Source organism: Alosa pseudoharengus, unplaced genomic scaffold (assembly GCF_046254945.1).
Source record: "Alosa pseudoharengus isolate Yale_2024_CS ecotype anadromous, Long Island Sound unplaced genomic scaffold, YU_APseudo_1.1 YU_APseudo_1.1_scf_2, whole genome shotgun sequence".
Classification (NCBI taxonomy): domain Eukaryota; kingdom Metazoa; phylum Chordata; class Actinopteri; order Clupeiformes; family Clupeidae; genus Alosa; species Alosa pseudoharengus.
The window spans coordinates 40209498-40227239 of NW_027468663.1; the positions used below are offsets into that span (position 1 = coordinate 40209498).

Genomic DNA, 17742 nt, shown 5'->3' on the forward strand with positions numbered 1-17742 from the left:
ACTGTAGACCTCAGGCTTACATCAGTTAAGATTTAGATGACTCTGTGAGTGATTAGCAGCCACACTTTCTACAGTCAATCAGCCAGATGCCACCCTCATCTCCAGCTGTGCTCAGCTATCGATTAAGTTGGTCTGCAAATGGGTACGAATACATCATATCCCAAGAATGTTCTCCTTGCCAATAATCCCCCTCTCTAACAAGGCATGTGCCTCACAAGTCCATTACTAAGGAGCAATAAAGATCAGAGGGATCAATAACAATAACACAGGAAGTGATGCGCTTTTCAATGGAACGTGGCAGGGTTTCGCACTCAGTCTGATTGCTCGTCATAAACAACAATAATCACCTGGACTCGCTCGGCTGGCCCTGACAGGCTCACTAAAGTACATTTCATTTGATGGATATGCATGGATACTGTATGCTGAAGGCCAGGGTATTTCACTAAGGGAAATCCTGTGATTCCCCTGTTTTTCACTGAATATTGTATTGATTTCTGATCCTATCGATTACCTACTGATGTAACCAAAGACATATATGAAATCAGTTCAAAACAGTGAGGGTACATATGATTAAAAGAGACAAATGACACAGGGCTGCTGGTTGGGTGCATCCATAACAGAGCCCCATGCGATTCGCTTTTCCATTAGCTCCTAGTTACAGATACTGCTGTGAGAGAGTGAGGATGAGGATGGCAAGCCGCTCGCCCACCCAGGCTCACCTGAGCTGCGGCTCTGCTGGACCCGCATCATGCCTGGGCTGAGTGTGGGGGGAGGAGGAGGGTAGGCTGGAGGAGAGAAGGGCCTCTGGGGGACACTTGGTGGGCTGCTTGCATGGGTAGAACTCCCATTCATGGCCATTTGACCCTGAAGGACAAAGAAGAAAATAATGCACTATAGAATCCACATCAATGGAATTGGATTATGGGAGACGTAGTTGATTTAAGAGCACTGAAACGGGAGAGTCTGTGAGCTGGTGAGACCTACAGGACTACAAGCATTAGTGCATCAAGAAGACACTGTCAATTTACACAGAGGACATCAAGTTAATCATAAACGTACAAAACGTTTGCCAAGCAGTGTAGACAAAAAATTCCATTTCATTCCACATTCCAAACAAATAAAAAGTGCTCCAGCTGAATGGGCGGAACATGTAGGACAGAGACAGATGATGTACACAGTCCTGAACACAGCTAGGTTAATAGGATTACTTCTATGTTACCACCAGGCTATAAGGAAGTGTTATTGACTGTGTTTACAATTCAAACATGTACAACACAAGGTACCACGGTTTGTCAGCATGTGTACTCACTCCCTCAAACCTATATTTTTACATTTGTCTGACCGCTGTCATGCCATATCGAGCAGTGGCTTGACAACTTGATAAAAAAAATTAAAAAAAATTTAAATGACAGTATCGATATATAGTTTAAAATGACTACAATTGGTTTTGACAGCTGTTTGTTTTCACCGAGCTGCCTTGCAACGCGATGGCGCAATGTCACTTCTGGCTATTCACCGGTCAGACAAACTGGACCCAATACAGGACAGAGGGAGAGCAAAATCAAAGCAGCACTGGTCAGACTCCACTGCTGTGGAGGTAGTGAGGGGTGTTATGCAAACACATGTCTGTGACAGTAGCTCCACCTCTCCCGTGCCTAAAGGAGGAGGAGTGAGGTTGGATGGATATCATTTTGAGACGTGTTTCAATGAACGTTTCACTGAAAAGTAGCACTGGAGCAAAAAGCCTGCTTAGTGTCTACCTACCTACAGTACACAATATACTGACACTGTATTTTAGAGCCTTTCCCCAAAAAAAGGTAGCGCTAGCCTGTGCTCTGTGCAAATGACACCCCACCACACCATGGCAGTGCTTCTGACCGAGTTGGTTTGAATAGAGCAGCATCAGATCCCAAGCTAGGCGTTTAGCTTCTTGCACATACAGCCACACACACATCCAGGACGAGACACACACACACACACGCAAGTTGGTGAATTGAATCGCAGAACTGCCAGTGCTGTGAAGGTTTTAATGCATTTGTGTTGATTAGCAGGCAATGAGAACATGGTTTCATCATAAGACGGTTATGTGTGTACTGTATGTGTGTGTTGAGGGGGATTTGGAGATCTCCGGGGAGAAACATGTAACTATTTAACTATATATCTTTTTTTGTCTGTGTGTGTGTGTGTGTGTGTGTGTGTGTGTGTGTGTGTGTGTCTGCCCATCTGTGCTTCTACAGTATTTGAATATGAACAGCATGTTATGTGCTGGGGGACGAGTTAGAGGGGCACAGAATGGGATGAGTGGGCTTAGGGAGAGAGCATGGGTGTGTGTGTGTGTGTGTGTGTGTGTGTGTGTGTGTGTGTGTGTGTGTGTGCGTGTGTGTGTGTGCCTGTGTGTGTGTGTGTGTGTGTGTCTGTGTGTAAGTGTGTGCCTGTGTGTGTGTGTGTGTGTGTGTGCCTGTGTGTGTGTGTGTGTGTGTGTGCCTGTGTGTGTGTGCTTGTGTGTGTGTGTGTGCTTGTGTGTGAGTGTGTGTGTGTTTGTGTGGGAGACAGTACAATGGTAAGTGGGTAGAGGTGTGTGTTAGAGGGGTACGGGTGACTGGTGGCTGGCCGGTGGCTGTGATAGTTACGTTAGTGGCGGCGCTTGTGACAGCGGTGGCCATGGTGGCGGTTAAAGCCGGGCCGTCGTCGGGGGTGATGGAGGCATGGCTGAGCGTGGGCGACGGTGTGGCCGAGCCCCCGGGCGACGAGTCCAGCCCGCAGATCTGCAGCTCGTCCAGCACGGCCGTCGACGACGAGTAGTGGCTCAGCGCCGAGACGGTGACCGGTGAATCGCCGCCGCCCGCACCTCCTCCGCCGCCGCCCCCCACCACCGGGCCACCGCGCTCCAGGGGGGCGTACGGGGTCGGGGACAGGGCCGAGGACAGGAAGTCCGGGGAGCCCTGGCTGGCACGGCTGTAGGGGGAGCGGCGTGAGCCGGCGTCGGGGGACAGGGGTCCTCGGGGGGAGGTGGTGCGCGCTCGGGACGGGGACCCGTCAGGCTGCCAGAGGGGTGGACAGTGGAGGAGGGGAGAGGAGGAGGAGGAGGAGGAGGAGGAGCAGTGTGTGTGAGAGAGAACTTGACGTGCTGCTGTCATCAAAAAGTTGAAACCACACAGCGTTAAAACAGGACGTGTGTGTTTGTGTTTGTTTGTTTCTTGGACCACTGTGAAGTAAAAGTGAGCAGTGACTTTTAGAGTGAGAAGAAGGCACACACGGTGCATTACTGTTAAGTTACAACCAACACACTCTGGATCTAAAAACAACTGTAGTCATTCAGCACGTGAATCCATCCTGTCCATCACCCAGACATACTCCATACTCTGTGGCATGAGAATCAACACAAACATGGTTAGCAATTCTGTGCCAGTCACTGCAGGGAGGCTGTGAAGGGAAGACAACACTTGTGGGATACAGACAGTGCTGATGAGTCTGCTCATTGTAAACAAACACAGTCTTTTTATACCACCAGGTCTCCGGCCGGTCTTGGGGGTATGGGTGGGGCCGTCCGGCTCTCCTCGGGGGCCTCTGGGGCAGTTGGGGGGCCTGCGCTGGACCTGGGGGGGTTCATCTGGATGGAGAGAGAGGCCTGGCGTGTCTCAGGGGAGGGGGCAGCAGTGGCGGTGTTAGTGGAGTTTCGGCGAGGGGGAGCAGGAGGAGCCGTAGGCGTGGGGGTTGGGGGGGTGCTTGAGGGGGGGTCGGGGCCTGGTGGGGGGCCTGTGTTGGTGCTGGGGGGCTCCTGCTGGGCGGGGGGTTCATGAGCTGGGGGGTCAGGGGCGGTGGATGGGGTGAGCTGAAGGGTGGCCACCCTGCGCAGCTGGACCTGGGTGCTGTGAGCGTTACTGCTGCTGCCGCTCTTGCTGGAACTGATGTTGCTGTTGGTGCTGGTGGCTTTGGGAAGTGGGGGCTCATTGGCTTTGGGAGGAGGGAGTTCATTGGTGTTGGGAGGTGTGGGATCATTAGTGTTGGGAGTTGGGGGCTCATTAGTGTTGGGAGTTGGGGGCTCATTAGTGTTGGGAGTTGGGGGATCATTAGTCTGGGCAGGGGGGTCTGGATCAGAGGGTGCGGGTGGGATGGCAGTGGAGGAGGAGGAGGTGGTGGTTCTCTTTGAGTAGGAGTAGGAGGACCTGGTGTGGGTGCTGAGGGTGTAGGAGCCCTTCTGGGTGACCCCAGCCGCGCTCTGGGTGAGAGAGAGAGTGTTGGGTATCTGGACGAGAGAGAGAGTGTTGGGCATCTGGGCGAGAGAGAGAGTGTTGGGCATCTGGGAGTCGGCCAAAGCGGCCAATGAGCCATAAGAAGGGGGGTCAACACCCTGGGGTGTCATCTGATAGCTCTCTCTCCGAGGGGGTGGGAGTGGGACCTGAGTGGCGCCATGGCGTAGCCAATCAGCAAAAGACAAACAACATAAAATATAAGAGGTGATGAAGAGACCTGGTCTGGGAAAAGAACATTGTTGTATATTTATAGTGGCAAGTAAACCGAGGACAATAGTACAAATATGCAATGTTTTTTGGGGGTCGTGGGATGAGTATCCTGCAAGAAAAACATCTACTGTGAGATGAGGCTGTTGTTTTTAGCAGGGGCTCAAGTATCTTGCACATTTATGTATTTTATAAATAAAAGTCCTGATCTTATATGCTGCGGTCTTTGGAAATAAACACCAGATCATTTCAGACCATTTGAGAAGATCTGAGGCGAGACAACTTCCACCCTGTAATCATTATGGCCATTTACACACACACACAAACACACACACACACACACACACACACACACACAATATCCAATTCAGAATCCGATGCATTTTTGTGATTAGCTTCCAGGGTGCTTTTAAAACAAACATACACAGATACACACACACAGACACACACACACACAACCACAACTTGCAATTTGCGCTACAGAATCACTGGCGTAAATGCAGACACTGCTTTTCTGGTAGCCAACAACATATTTGATTGTCCATGTGTAGAGTAACGTAGCACAGTCACAATCCATGTGCTTTATAACCTGAAACAAGAGAATATACTGTACAGCAGGGGCTGAGTAGGAAACCCCTCTTCTGCTGATGTGCCAAATATGCTTGTGCTTGGCTCTAAACAATGTGATCCTGCTAATGTGTCTCCTAGCAGAGCCTAAGAAAATACATCTTTGCCCAATCAGTGTCATAGTCCCATTGTGGGAACTGCTGCTGCTGCTTTAAAACACACACACACTCTCTCTCTCACACACACACACACACACACACACAAAAACACACACTATGTTGATTTGTTACTACACTATTCTGATTAATGATCTAATATAAACTGATATGTGAATTTAATTTAACTACATAAACAATACAAAGGCAAATATTGTGCTGAATAAACAATGTGGATTCATTAACGATTTCACCAACTACTCTCTAGTCTAATGAACTGCAATGCAGGCAACAGGTATGAATTGCATATTCCTCTATTTGTTGGAAAGAAGACTTGCCTGACTGCAACAGAATGAATAGTGTATGGGAAATTAGGATAGACTCCATTATAATCCAGCGCATTAACCTACACAGCAAGATATTTCAGAACATGGTCTTAACCTGAGCACTATATGGCCTGACTGCAAGATGAGAGCAGTGTGTTCTTACAACGGACAATGAAGAGCAGCAAGTACTGAGGGTGCAGTGCTGTATTTACTTGTGTAGGTGAACCCTTACGCTGTGTTAATGGTGCTCTGGACTGTGGTGTGTGCGTGCATGTGTGTGTGTGTGTGTGTGTGTGTGTGTGTGTGTGTGTGTGTGTGAGTTATGAGCAGCCAGGTGTGTTTACCGGTGTCGGAGACTTCTTGTCCTGTAGGTTGGGTCGGACGCTGCGGAAGCCTTTGGCAGCCAGAGAGGAGCTGCCTGCGTCCCCATTTCTCATCCCATCTGTGGCACTGCGGGACCGCCATGCATCTGCACACGCACACACGCACGCACGCACGCACGCACGCACAGACACATACACATACACACACACATACACACAAACACACACACTGATTATAACACTGAATGACAAACAGCACTAACATTTTTCTCACACCTATTTATCTCCATCTTTATATAGGACAGTGAGAGTAGGAGAACCAGTAAATTACCTGAATCTGATGAGTGAGAGTCACTCCCTGGAGGGAAAAGAAAGCCAAAAACAAAAACTGATGAAGGTCTGAGCTTCCAATATCACACTATTCTCACTCTACTATGACACTTAACAATGCGAGACAGAATAAGCTTTTCTTTTCAATTATGTGAAAACAATCTTCAGGGACTTTAGCATGACAGAGGCTGTGGTGAAGGGTGGAGAGGAAATGGATGTATGTACAGTAGGTATGGATGATGAATAGGTCTTCTACGCTGGAGACCTTAAGACCCTCTTAGTTTAGTTCCGTATGCTAGAGATGTATGAGCTCACGGTCACACAGAGTGAGTGGTTCAGAGTCAGAAACGAGACGGGGAGAAGGAGTGGGGCGACTATGAAAGCACAGAACACTGAAGAGATGAGTGATGAGATTTACAGTGTGAGACAGAGAATAACAGAGAAAGACAGAGAGGGTGTCAGAGGAGAGAGAGAGAGAGAGAGGGAAAGGGAGAGAGGGAGAGAATTCGCTGTTGCACTCAGCACCCCTCCATCACTCATCAGGGAGATTAAAGTCACACATCGTGTGGATCAGCTCAGTGAGATCAGAGAGGACTAGGGGCGCCTCCAGTCATAACAGCCCCAAGCCCTGAAAGAGCAGCATGACCGCTACGGAGTCCCAGAGGGACCACACAGCACCACAACCCAGAACCAACATTTTCTCTCACTATTCCCATCACAGGAACCACATCTAGACATTCATGTACATCATGGTCATTGGTCTAATACCACCCCCTTATAAATATTCTAAATAATGAGAAGTAAACTGAGGTTGATTTGTTTATCTGTACTGCATACACACCTCTCTGATCTACAAATCAGTGAAAACACTGGAGAAAAACTGAATAGGATTCTGTGAACTGAAGAATATGTATGTGTGTGTGTGTTTGTGTGTGTTTGTTGGTGTGTGTTGGTGTGTGTGTGTTTATGTGTGTTGGTGTGTGTGTGTGTTTGTGTGTGTTGGTGTGTGTGTGTGTGTGTGTGTGTGTGTGTGTGTGTGTGTGTGTGTGTGTGTGTTGGTGTGTGTTGGTGTGTGTGTGTTTGTGTGTGTTGGTGTGTTTGTGTGTGTTGGTGTGTGTGTGTGTGTGTGTGTGTGTGTGTGTGTGTGTGTGTGTAAGAGAGAGAGAGAAAGAAAGAGAGAGAGTGAGAAGCTGAGGGTCAGAGAAGAGAGAGAGAAGACAGATGGGACAATAAACAGTGTGTGTGTGTGTGTGTGTGTGGAGTGGATACAAGAAGAGTGTAGTCCTCCTCTGTGGGCACCCAGAGCTGTGGCGCTCTCTTATCATTGTTCAGAGTGATATCATAAATACATTAATGGCTTGGGAGCAGAGTCCGTGACCATCCCCGCTTAAAATTTCATGAGGGGAGACTGTTTTTATATCTTTGGCAGAACTTAATAGCATTTTACACTCTCCATGGGAGCTCTGCTCTCCTGAAGACACCCTGGTAGGCCTGAGATGAGGGTGTGGGATAATGTGTGTGTGTGTGTGTGTGTGTGTGTGTGTGTGTGGGTGTGTGTGGGGGGGTGGGGGGTTGCTGATGGAGAAGTTAATCGCTAGCCCAACTTCTTGAAAGAGTGGTAGAGTGTGTGTGGTGCATTCTAATTTCTGGGACAGTATTAATAGGAGGCTCAGTTTCAGGCCCAGGAGGGCCGAGGACTAATGGTGTTTAAAGCCTGCAGTGTGGAGCCCCACAGAGCTGCCACAGTGGGCCGGACAACTTCTCAACCGCACGCACACACACACACACACACACACACACACACACACACACACACACACACACACACACACACACACACAGACAGGCTGATGGGAGTGCAGATAGGCCTGGACGGCAGGCTTCTTTCCTCACATGGCAAGCTAAACTACCGTAAAACTCCAAATAATAGCCCGGGCTTTTATTTTCCCAAATCGCCAAACTGCACCGGCTAGTATTAGAGACAGGCGTCTATATGAGACAGGCCTTTAATTCCCTTTACACAAAACTTTTCCTCTGCAAAGATGGAAAATATTATCGAATTAATTATTTCAAACACACTGAATGTCTACCTATATTACTAGGCTATCTGATGACAATTACAGATCATCATTCATTTAGTGTTGAGATGTTGTTCATTGAGTGAGATACAGTAAGATCCAAATAGCGGGGATAGCCAGAACAGATGAAACACGTTTTAATTAAACGTAATCTACAAAGAGATCGTAACACACCGAAAGCTCATATTTTGTCACTAGCAAATAGCTTATATCGGTCCTTTGTCAAATACAGTTGCATTATCAGCCCTGACCAAAACTGTTCAGGAATTATTTATGCAAAAGTGGAACGTGCTTAATGTTTCATTCTCCCTCCTTTTCAGCACGAATGAAACAGCATGAGAGAGCATGAACCATATTGTTTCTCCCGTTTTGTATTTGCCAAATTTGACAACAGTCATTCAAATCATAGCCTACTTCCAGGCTCGCGGGAACATATTTTTTAACAGGGGTGCTGAATAACAAAATAATCATGGATGTCCGACGATTTCTCCCCCAGCATATGATTCGAATTTAGACAGCTAAATACGCCATTTCACCGCCGTGTATGAGTAGGTCTAAGAGTGAGAAGTTTTATAATGCCCTGGGCAGCCACCTTCCACTGCAACTATGCGCAGCACTTGCCACTCCGACTCATCAATAAAAACTGTGCGCGCACACACAAGTCCCATAGAAGCGCACTTGACTTTACATCATTAACCTATTTCAGTAGGTTATATAGCCAGAGAATGTCCGTAGACTGGCTCTGATATAGCCTAGTCTAAGGTAAATTCCTTTTCTGACTTCTTTCTCTTTATCGCCATGGCATTTAGAATAAAGAATAACGTTCGCGAACCGTTCTGGTTTTGTTGCCAGCATAAAAACAAGCTTACCATCGGCCTATCTGCAAATTTTAAACACAAGGGATGAATTGAACGATGACGAAGTCGGACATATAGGCATAGTTCATATTGGAAAAAAAGTTATACAATTTGGAACTCTAGCTTTTACCCACCGCAGTCTTTTAATGCCATCTAATCCTAACGTGCGCAGTCTGCGCCATAATTAAGCCCAAATCACACCCAAGATTCGCAACGAGATGAGCAGCAACTTCATGCAACATTCTAAAACCTTGCAACTGTGACCAGACATGTGAATGCTTTGCGACGGCTTGTAACGACGTGCAACATCTAATTCACACTGCTGTAACCTCCTTTCTGTAACGGTTTCGTGTCATTGCGACGGGTTTTAGAAGATTAAATACAACCCGAAACTAAAAAACAGACCAGGGCCCAGTTTCCTGATAACGACGGAGACACGCTCTTAAGAGGGTTTACTACGATTCATCTTACGATCGTTCGTTTGGTTTTTCCGACTGTTTCCCGAACATGCTCGTAGCGTGAACGCGCTTGCACTGCTCTTAAGATGCTCTTAAGGGGAGCTGTCCACGTTAATAGTTCTGAAATATCCTCTGATTTGACGCGATTTGACGTTGATGTCAGGTGACTGCATGTCACAGCTATAGGCCTACCATTTAAACTTCGGATCTACACATTAATTCACATCAATACGAAAATAGAAACACTTTGGCATCTGCATGTAAGCATCCCAGGTTATATACCACACAGACATAAATAATTGTAATTATTTTAAGATTAGATTGTTGCACCACCATGCAATAATTTTTTGCGGTGTCACTTAAGAACACGTTTGAAGATAATAAAGAAGTCGAGTAAGAAAGTGAGGAAATGTGTAGGCTTAGATTTTGATGCAGTACTACAGACTAAACCATATGTTGGTTTCTCCGCTTTTCACCTCATAGGCCTAATAAAATATAGCCTTCACTTAAAGATAATGTCAAACTATTTTGGCAACGTCTCGTTTGATTGCATTTTTGTCCGCTTGTCATCACATTATTATGACCATTAAATGTAGGCTATGCTATTTTGCACGCTAAAATCTGATTAATCACAGGTAAACACAATAAAGAATGGGAACGTAAGTTGGATTATGTATTCTAAGTTGTAATTCCTCTGTATGTCCAGTTGGTGACCTCAGTGAGAAGTACTGTTAAGACGCTCTTAGCCGGTAACGAGTACTCTGGAGCACGCGTAGATCTACGAGTGTTTTCACGACGCTCTTAAGCTACGATGGTTTCGGGAAACAGTCGACAAATCTTAAGACGTTCGTAAGAGAGACTTTACGACGCTCTTAGGCTTAAGATGCTTTCGGGGAGCTGGGCCCAGGCCTCTACTGGAGACGGGCCTTTAACCCAAACCTTTAGCCACGCCAGGCGTTTAAAAGACACAGGCGTCTCTTAGGGACTCGGCGATTATTTGAAGTTTTACGGTAAGTCAATGCTTTACGCCTATAGCCTGCTCATATGATCAACAAACACATATGCTTGTAAAAACGAGTGCTCTTTGTATAGAGAAGGTTATATCATTTCTATCTTTTCTGCCTCTTTTACAGTGGCAGCATAGTGATTTTACAGTAAAGTCCTGTCTCTGTAAGAACATACTGTTTAATGGTTAAGTCTTCTTAAGGTTCTACTCCAAAGGAAAACCTCCATTTGTTCTCATGTAATGCTGTTTAAATCCCTTAGTGAATGAAATGGCTTAATGGCCTCGCGATGGGAGAAACAACACAACCTCGGAACAGAACCAGTCCCAGCTGCCCTTACAGTAAGCATTTGTTCACTACAGTATCAACTCAGTCTGCACTCTGTGTGTTCCCCAATGAGATGGGGCTTTCTGAAGCTCCTCCATCACCGTGAAGAGCAGCACCTGATTCACTCCAGTAGTGTGTGTGTCAGTGTGTGTGTGTGTGTGTGTGTGTGTGTGTGTGTGTGTGTGTGTGTGTGTGTGTGTGTGTGAGAGACAGAATGGTGCTGAAGAGGGGATGAAAACTACAACAGAGGGAGGAATACACCAGGGAAGATGAGAAAAAGAGAAAGATGAATGAACCTACAACCCTAGGGCTGAGGATGGATGACTCATGGAGCATTGGAAAGAAAAAGAACAGCAGAAAAGGATTTCTTTCTTTGCTTGAGTGAAGTCCAAGTGTCTAAAAATCGATCATATTACACACGGCTTCAACATTTGAAAATTAGAGCCACATTAACAGGATTATAGTATGGTGTTTGTGTACATACCTCTCTCTGTGTGTGTAAGTGAGTTAGTCTGCAAAACCTCTTAGTTTAGTGTGTGTAACTTTATAGGTAAGCATGTGTGTGCTCCATGCAGCCACATATGCAATTGTGTGTGTGTGTGTGTTTGTTTATTTGTGTGTTTGTTTATTTGTGTGTGTGTGTGTGTGTGTGTGTGTGTGTGTGGTTAGTACCTGCAGCTGAGTGCAGGTTAGGAGTGCTTTGGACCCTCTTGATGGAGGAGAGCGTGAAAGACAGTGAAGTGCTTTTGCGAGCACGTCCTCCGCTATCTGGGAAAGCGCAGCAGCCAGCCACCGCAAAGCAAACAGACACACACATGCATATGCGCACGCACACACATACACACCAAGGATATATTCATCCAGATGTACACATTCACATACATACAAACTCATAAATGCACACACACACACACACAACTCACACACACATTCAGCCACATTCAAAAATGCACATACAGACACAGACACACACAGACACAAACACAGACACACACAGACACACACACACACACACACACACACACACACACACACACGCACACACGCACACACGGACACACACACACACACACACCAGGCATAGAAAAAGCAAAGCACATGCATTACTAAAACAACAAATCACCTGACAGCCATATAAGCCACCAAGGACCGAGACGACCAACCATTCATGATGAGTAGGAATGAATACTGACACTTTTATGCAAAGGAAGCTTTTTATGTTTCTGATGGTTAAAATCATGTATAACCTCAAATATTATGGTGAACTCAAACCAAGCTAAGCTAAGAGCTACATTAACAATAACAACAATGTAACAACAATGTAATAAGTGATGCCAGTGAACAATTCTTGAACATCTAATTATTGAAATTCAAATGTTCCATTGTCAGTTGTAACCCTTCACAGCCCTTGTTGTAACACAGGCAGTGCAGAAGTGTCCAGGAGCCACCGCTGGACTGAAGTCCTACTCAACATGAACAGAGTCTTCAGGGCAGGCATGTTCAGCCCGCCTGTTTACTGATGCGAGATAAATCCTATTTTACACACACCACAAATCACCCAGCATGCAAAGCATTCAGAGCGCCCTGTTATGTCATATTACTAGGGTTTATTACTGGGCTGCGTTGACAAGCAAACCTCACATTTGTCAAACAGGTTTTCCCTTAAATTGGAGCTCTTAGTGAAAGTCCTGGGTGCACTGTGACGCCTGGATCTGCAAATCACTCACGGTGTGTGAACAGCCAGCGAGGGAAGCCAATTAAACCTGCGCTGGCACAGGACAGGCAGAGCTGCCACCAGAGCTGTCACGCTAAACAGCATAACATATCAGTGTGAGAAAAAGCTACTTTATGCACTTTTCAAAAACCGCCTGGGCTCATAGCAGCTAGCAGAGCCAGACACTCAGAGAGCTGTTTCTCAGTCTGTGAACTTTTCTGTGTCACATTATGTGCCTGTATGTGTTTGAATAGAATTAGAAAGAGAGAGAAAGAGAGAGAGAGAGAGAGAGAGAGAGAGAGAGAGAGGAGAAAGAGAGAGGAGAAAGAGAAAGAGAGAGGGAGAGAGTTTTGTACAGTAGGCTACTGTACTGTAGGTAAGGCCAAAATGTCAAAAAAGTCTGTGATTCCGTGTACTGAATGAATGAATGCCTATGAGTGCATTTACTGTATTTACCGCTTACATGTAATGGGAAATGGTTGGTGAACCAAGTCAGCGGTGAAAGGCTTGGAGGCCACATCAGCCAACATACCTGTGTTCATGTTGAAGTTCTCTCCTTACAGTCGGGCCAAACACACATACACTTTCCTGTAAAAAAAGCAGAGCAAAACAGATTTTCCTGTTAGCTTGACAGAAATGGTAACAGAGTATATTGTGGTGAAATGAGAGGAGAAGGGAGGCCCGGTTTGGGGAAACACCACACATCAATAATTCAGCACCGAGGCCACACAGAGAATCCCACTGGCCCAGACGGAGGGAACGCGACTCTGTTTCAGCATGAGACAGCACACAGATTCTGGTCAATAGAACGGGAGTAGCAGAACGGCCAAGGGTGGGGTGAGTGTAACCATAGTGATTCGACCTTCAGGCTGGAATCAGGGCACGCTCTGCTGCCCTCCTATCACTGCTGCGCTTCATCATAGGCCCTCGTTAAAATGGTGGGTCCTCGTGCAAAGTCCTCGTGCACAAAAGTATAGCGACCATGTGGCGTGTCTTGCCTAATGTATGGGGATAAATTGGCTCATTTATTTTGCACAGTTATTGAGTCAGCTTCAGTTGGACATCAAACTTTGCACTTTGTTCACCGTTCAAACTTGGGGCCGGCTCCGGTGGACTTCAGGTTCAACAGAGTGCAGTTCGGTCAACATTTGTTCGAAAGCGGTGGTGACTTGTGTTGTGTTGAAATTAGAGACTGTGAGTCCTATGATATCGTTGAAAGGAAGTGTTTGGTACATAGCAGTATGGCGCTCAAAGCAAAAATGTTGACTCCTGTCTCACACAGAAAGCTACAATAGACTTTAAACACAAAGTAAATCAGATGTGAAGACCTGCTGTCGACCCACATCAGTCAATATAATCTCTTGCTGGTCAACTTGGGGCTGTGGGAAATGAGACCTGAGAAGGTCAGAACTGAGCTGCGCAGCTGAATGGCACTAGAGGAATCCAGTGTACAGGAATGAGTTTATCAATACAGTATACGATGTGCAAATCCCCCTTCGTTAAATCTGTGGGTGTTAGATTTCTTTTACTGCTGCACTGCTGAGCACAGGCGGCATAAACCTGTTATGGCAAGACAGCAAAATGGGTGGTAGGAGGACTGGGGCGGTGGGCGCTAATGGGTTTACCTGCCGAGTGTTGGTGTTGGCAGAGATTAAGGGTAGCAGGGAGGCTCAAAATCAATTAGCCGCGACCCACACCTCATCAGGCTCTAATCCCCAGCCGCTCCCCATAACTCTGAACACAATTATCCTACACCCAGGCCTGCACTTAACAGCACAGCCATTTAGCCAGGCCCTGGAGGGAAGCCAGAAGGAGAGAGCTCTGTCAGGACCCCTGATCACTTAGGAGAAGGCAAGACACTCGCCTGGGTTCTGATGGACAATACATTGTAACATGGTCTGGGTTCTGATGGACTATACATTGTAACATGGCCTGGGTTCTGATGGACTATACATTGTAACATGACTTGGGTTCTAATGGACTATACATTGTAACATGACCTGGGTTCTAATGGACTATACCAGTGTTTTTCAACCACTGTGCCAGGGCACACTAGTGTGTCGTGAGAGATCATCAGGTGTGCCGCAGAAAATTACCCAAATATCACTCACTGGCCCAGAAAAGCAACTGTTGCATCAAAGAATGTATAACCACATACTCTCATTGATTGTATGATTGCACTATTTGTGGTATGCAGGCATTGTACAATGGGGGCCCCATATCCAGTCTTCACAGAATCATCACATATCCAGTTCATAACAGCAATTAAATTAGATATAGCCACCTACAAATGAAACAGAGGGCGCTTGTTTTATTGAGCAGGTCTTGCATAGAAGCCATAATAAGGCCATATTTGTGTATTATTTGAAATTTTAGGCTATGGGATGTTTATTTTTTTCTTCACACAGGATGTTAGTGTGCCGTGGGACATTTTAAGTGTCAAAAGTGTGCTGTGGCACAAAAAAGGTTGAAAAACACTGGACTATACATTGTAATATGGCCATGGATGGTAGCTACTGCATGTACTGTAAGCAGAAGTGTATAAGTATAAGTAAGTACTCTTTTGATCCCGTGAGGGAAATTTGATCTCTGCATTTAACCCAATCCGTGAATTAGTGAAACACACTCAGCACACAGTGAACACACAGTGAGGTGAAGCACACACTAATCCCGGCGCAGGGAGCTGCCTGCTACGACAGCGGCGCTCGGGGTGCAGTGAGGGGTTAGGTGCCTTGCTCAAGGGCACTTCAGCCGTGGCCCACTGGTCAGGGCTCGAACCGGCAACTCTCTGGTTACAAGTCCAGAGTGCTAACCAGTAGGCCACGGCTGCCCCCAAGTGTGTGTCTGTGTACGCCATATTTCTTATACATGGACTAAGGCTAATCCTAGACTGTAGACATTTTTTTGATGGAGATTTTTACTTACAGTAAGTTTTCTTTTAGTCTAAGACTAGCTTAAGTTTAATCCACAGAAACTCAGTGTTACTGTAATACATGAAAATGACAGTTGTCATATAGGTAATGGAATGCAAGAAGTCTAGTCTGTTCTCATTTTATGGACACATGATCTAAGACTCCATGCTTCCATGTAAGGGACTCTGTGGAAACATCCAGAAGGAGCTTGGTGATGTAATGTGAGGAGTTATATTAGCATGTGACTGGCAGATGACAAGGAGCGGGTGAATAGTCACTAATGCAGGTCTTAACTGCGCTAAAAGCTAGCTGTCTCCGAATGGGAAGGAGGGGGGGTCTAGGATAGCAGATGAACTCAGCGCATGTGAAAATAGCTTGCGGAATAAAAATAATCAACGCTATTTGATTCACTGCAAATGTCAAGCTTGCTGACACGCAGCGGTGTGCTGTCTACCCAGAGTCTGTCATAAGTCTGGGCACTGACATGTGTGTGTGTGTGTGTGTGTATGTACATGTGTGTGTGTGTGTGTGTGTGTGTGTGTGTGTTATGTGCCTAGGTCTCTGTTTGTTCTGTGAGTGTGTGTACGTGCGTTTGAGTGTGAGTATGTGAATTGATGTGCCCTCATGTGATGACTGCATGTCCTATAGGGATGATCCATCAAGCCCTTTGACAGCTGCCAGTGATAATCTACACTGAAATGTATTGCAGTCATGGCGCCAGACTCTTACAGTAAGATGGAGCGAGTGATTAATATTAAACATGAGCTTAGCCTCACCAGGTGACTGTGCTATGGAGTTCAGCTAAGAGACTGCTACTGGTAGTGGTATCCCTGATATGACAACATTGGCATGGAGAGGTGAGGATGGTATGTGTGTTTGTGTGTGTGTGTTTGTGTGTGTGTGTGTGTTTGTGTAGATGCCCATGCATGCACAAAATCTCCCAAGTTTGTGTGGTAGAGACACTGGGTGTGGGACAGCATGTTCACACACTAAACACAAATACTGTATATAGTCAATGGTGGCTGACATAGGTCAAAGTCTTAATGTCTTCAATAAATAAATAATATATACTCATTTCATATTTGGTATTCCTTGCCGTTACAAGGCGACCTTTACAAGTGCTTAACATGTATGAGAACTCCTTCAAGACTGCTGGAAACTCTGGTGACTACCTGAATTTGGTTTAGAGACTGCACAAAAGGTGACTACTTTGAAGAATTAAAAAATTGCTTTGGCTACACTTTTTGTGCTTACTGCATAATTCCATATGTGTTATTTCTTACTTTTGACCTAATGTATTGTTCCACGATGTAAAAAATAGTCTAAATAAGGAAAAAACATGAATGAGTTGGTGCGTCCATACTGTTGTCTGGCACTGTAATTCTTTTGACGTGACTTGACAATCTAAGGCAGTCCAAGCAACAGGTCCACCTGTCTCCTTAGATTCTGGTGAACTTCTACCGCTGCACCATCGAGAGCATCCTCACCAACTATGTCACAGTATGGTATGGCAACTGCTCTGCCTCCGACCGGAAAGCACTGCAGAGGGTGGTGAAAACTGCCCAACACATCACCGGTTCCTCACTCCCCTCCATCGAGGCCATCCAGGGCAAGTGATGCTTGCGTAAGACGTGCATCATCATCAAAGACTGTTCTTTCCCCAACCACAGACTGTTCACCCCACTCCCCTCCGGGAGGCGTTACAGATCTCTCCACATCCGAACCAGCAGGTTCAGAGGAAGCTTCTTCTCTGCGGCTGTCATCCTACTGAACTCGAGCTCTGCATCCCGGTGACAACCAACAAACTAAACAAAATATATTATTCTTACTACTCTTATAAGTTACTGCTACTACACTGCAAACGTACAGTAGTATCTTCTTATTTCAGCCTGTTGATGTTTTTCAGGCAACTGATTAGATGTTCAGTATATCTTATTGCTATTATGCTTCACCCCTGCCTTTTCCTTCTGACCGGATGTGAACGCCTGTCTGCAAACAAGATGCACTATGGGCCAAGAACATCCACTAGGGTGTTCAATTCATTAGTGTGAGTCCTCCTCTCTTGGTACTCCTGATGTCTTGGAGTCTGATTTCTCCCACATCTCTGCATCAAAGCTTCATTTGCATTCCACCCACTCATTAAAATAATTCGGACGAGTAGCACTCGAATCGACTGCAGCATTAGCCCCAAATTAAATACCACATAAAATATTAAAGAGGCGCTTTGCAAA

General features: G+C 46.0%; 1 protein-coding gene across 8 annotated transcripts in view; it reads right to left on the minus strand.

The window, feature by feature from the left end:
* LOC143134544 (sorbin and SH3 domain-containing protein 2-like) overlaps positions 1-17742 on the minus strand; it is an 81768-nt gene that overhangs the window by 32764 nt on the left and 31262 nt on the right. For 7 of the 8 annotated variants that reach the window (XM_076295005.1, XM_076295001.1, XM_076294999.1 and 4 more), the window contains exons 3-8: positions 13132-13187; positions 6163-6189; positions 5853-5977; positions 3506-4399; positions 2631-3041; positions 720-864 (exon numbers count right to left, since the gene is read on the minus strand). In XM_076295005.1, the coding sequence (XP_076151120.1) occupies positions 720-864; positions 2631-3041; positions 3506-4399; positions 5853-5977; positions 6163-6189; positions 13132-13141 (1612 nt within the window). In that variant the 5' untranslated portion in view covers positions 13142-13187. The remainder of the gene's footprint in view (positions 1-719; positions 865-2630; positions 3042-3505; positions 4400-5852; positions 5978-6162; positions 6190-13131; positions 13188-17742) is intronic. The other variant, XM_076295004.1, reaches the window with a different exon arrangement.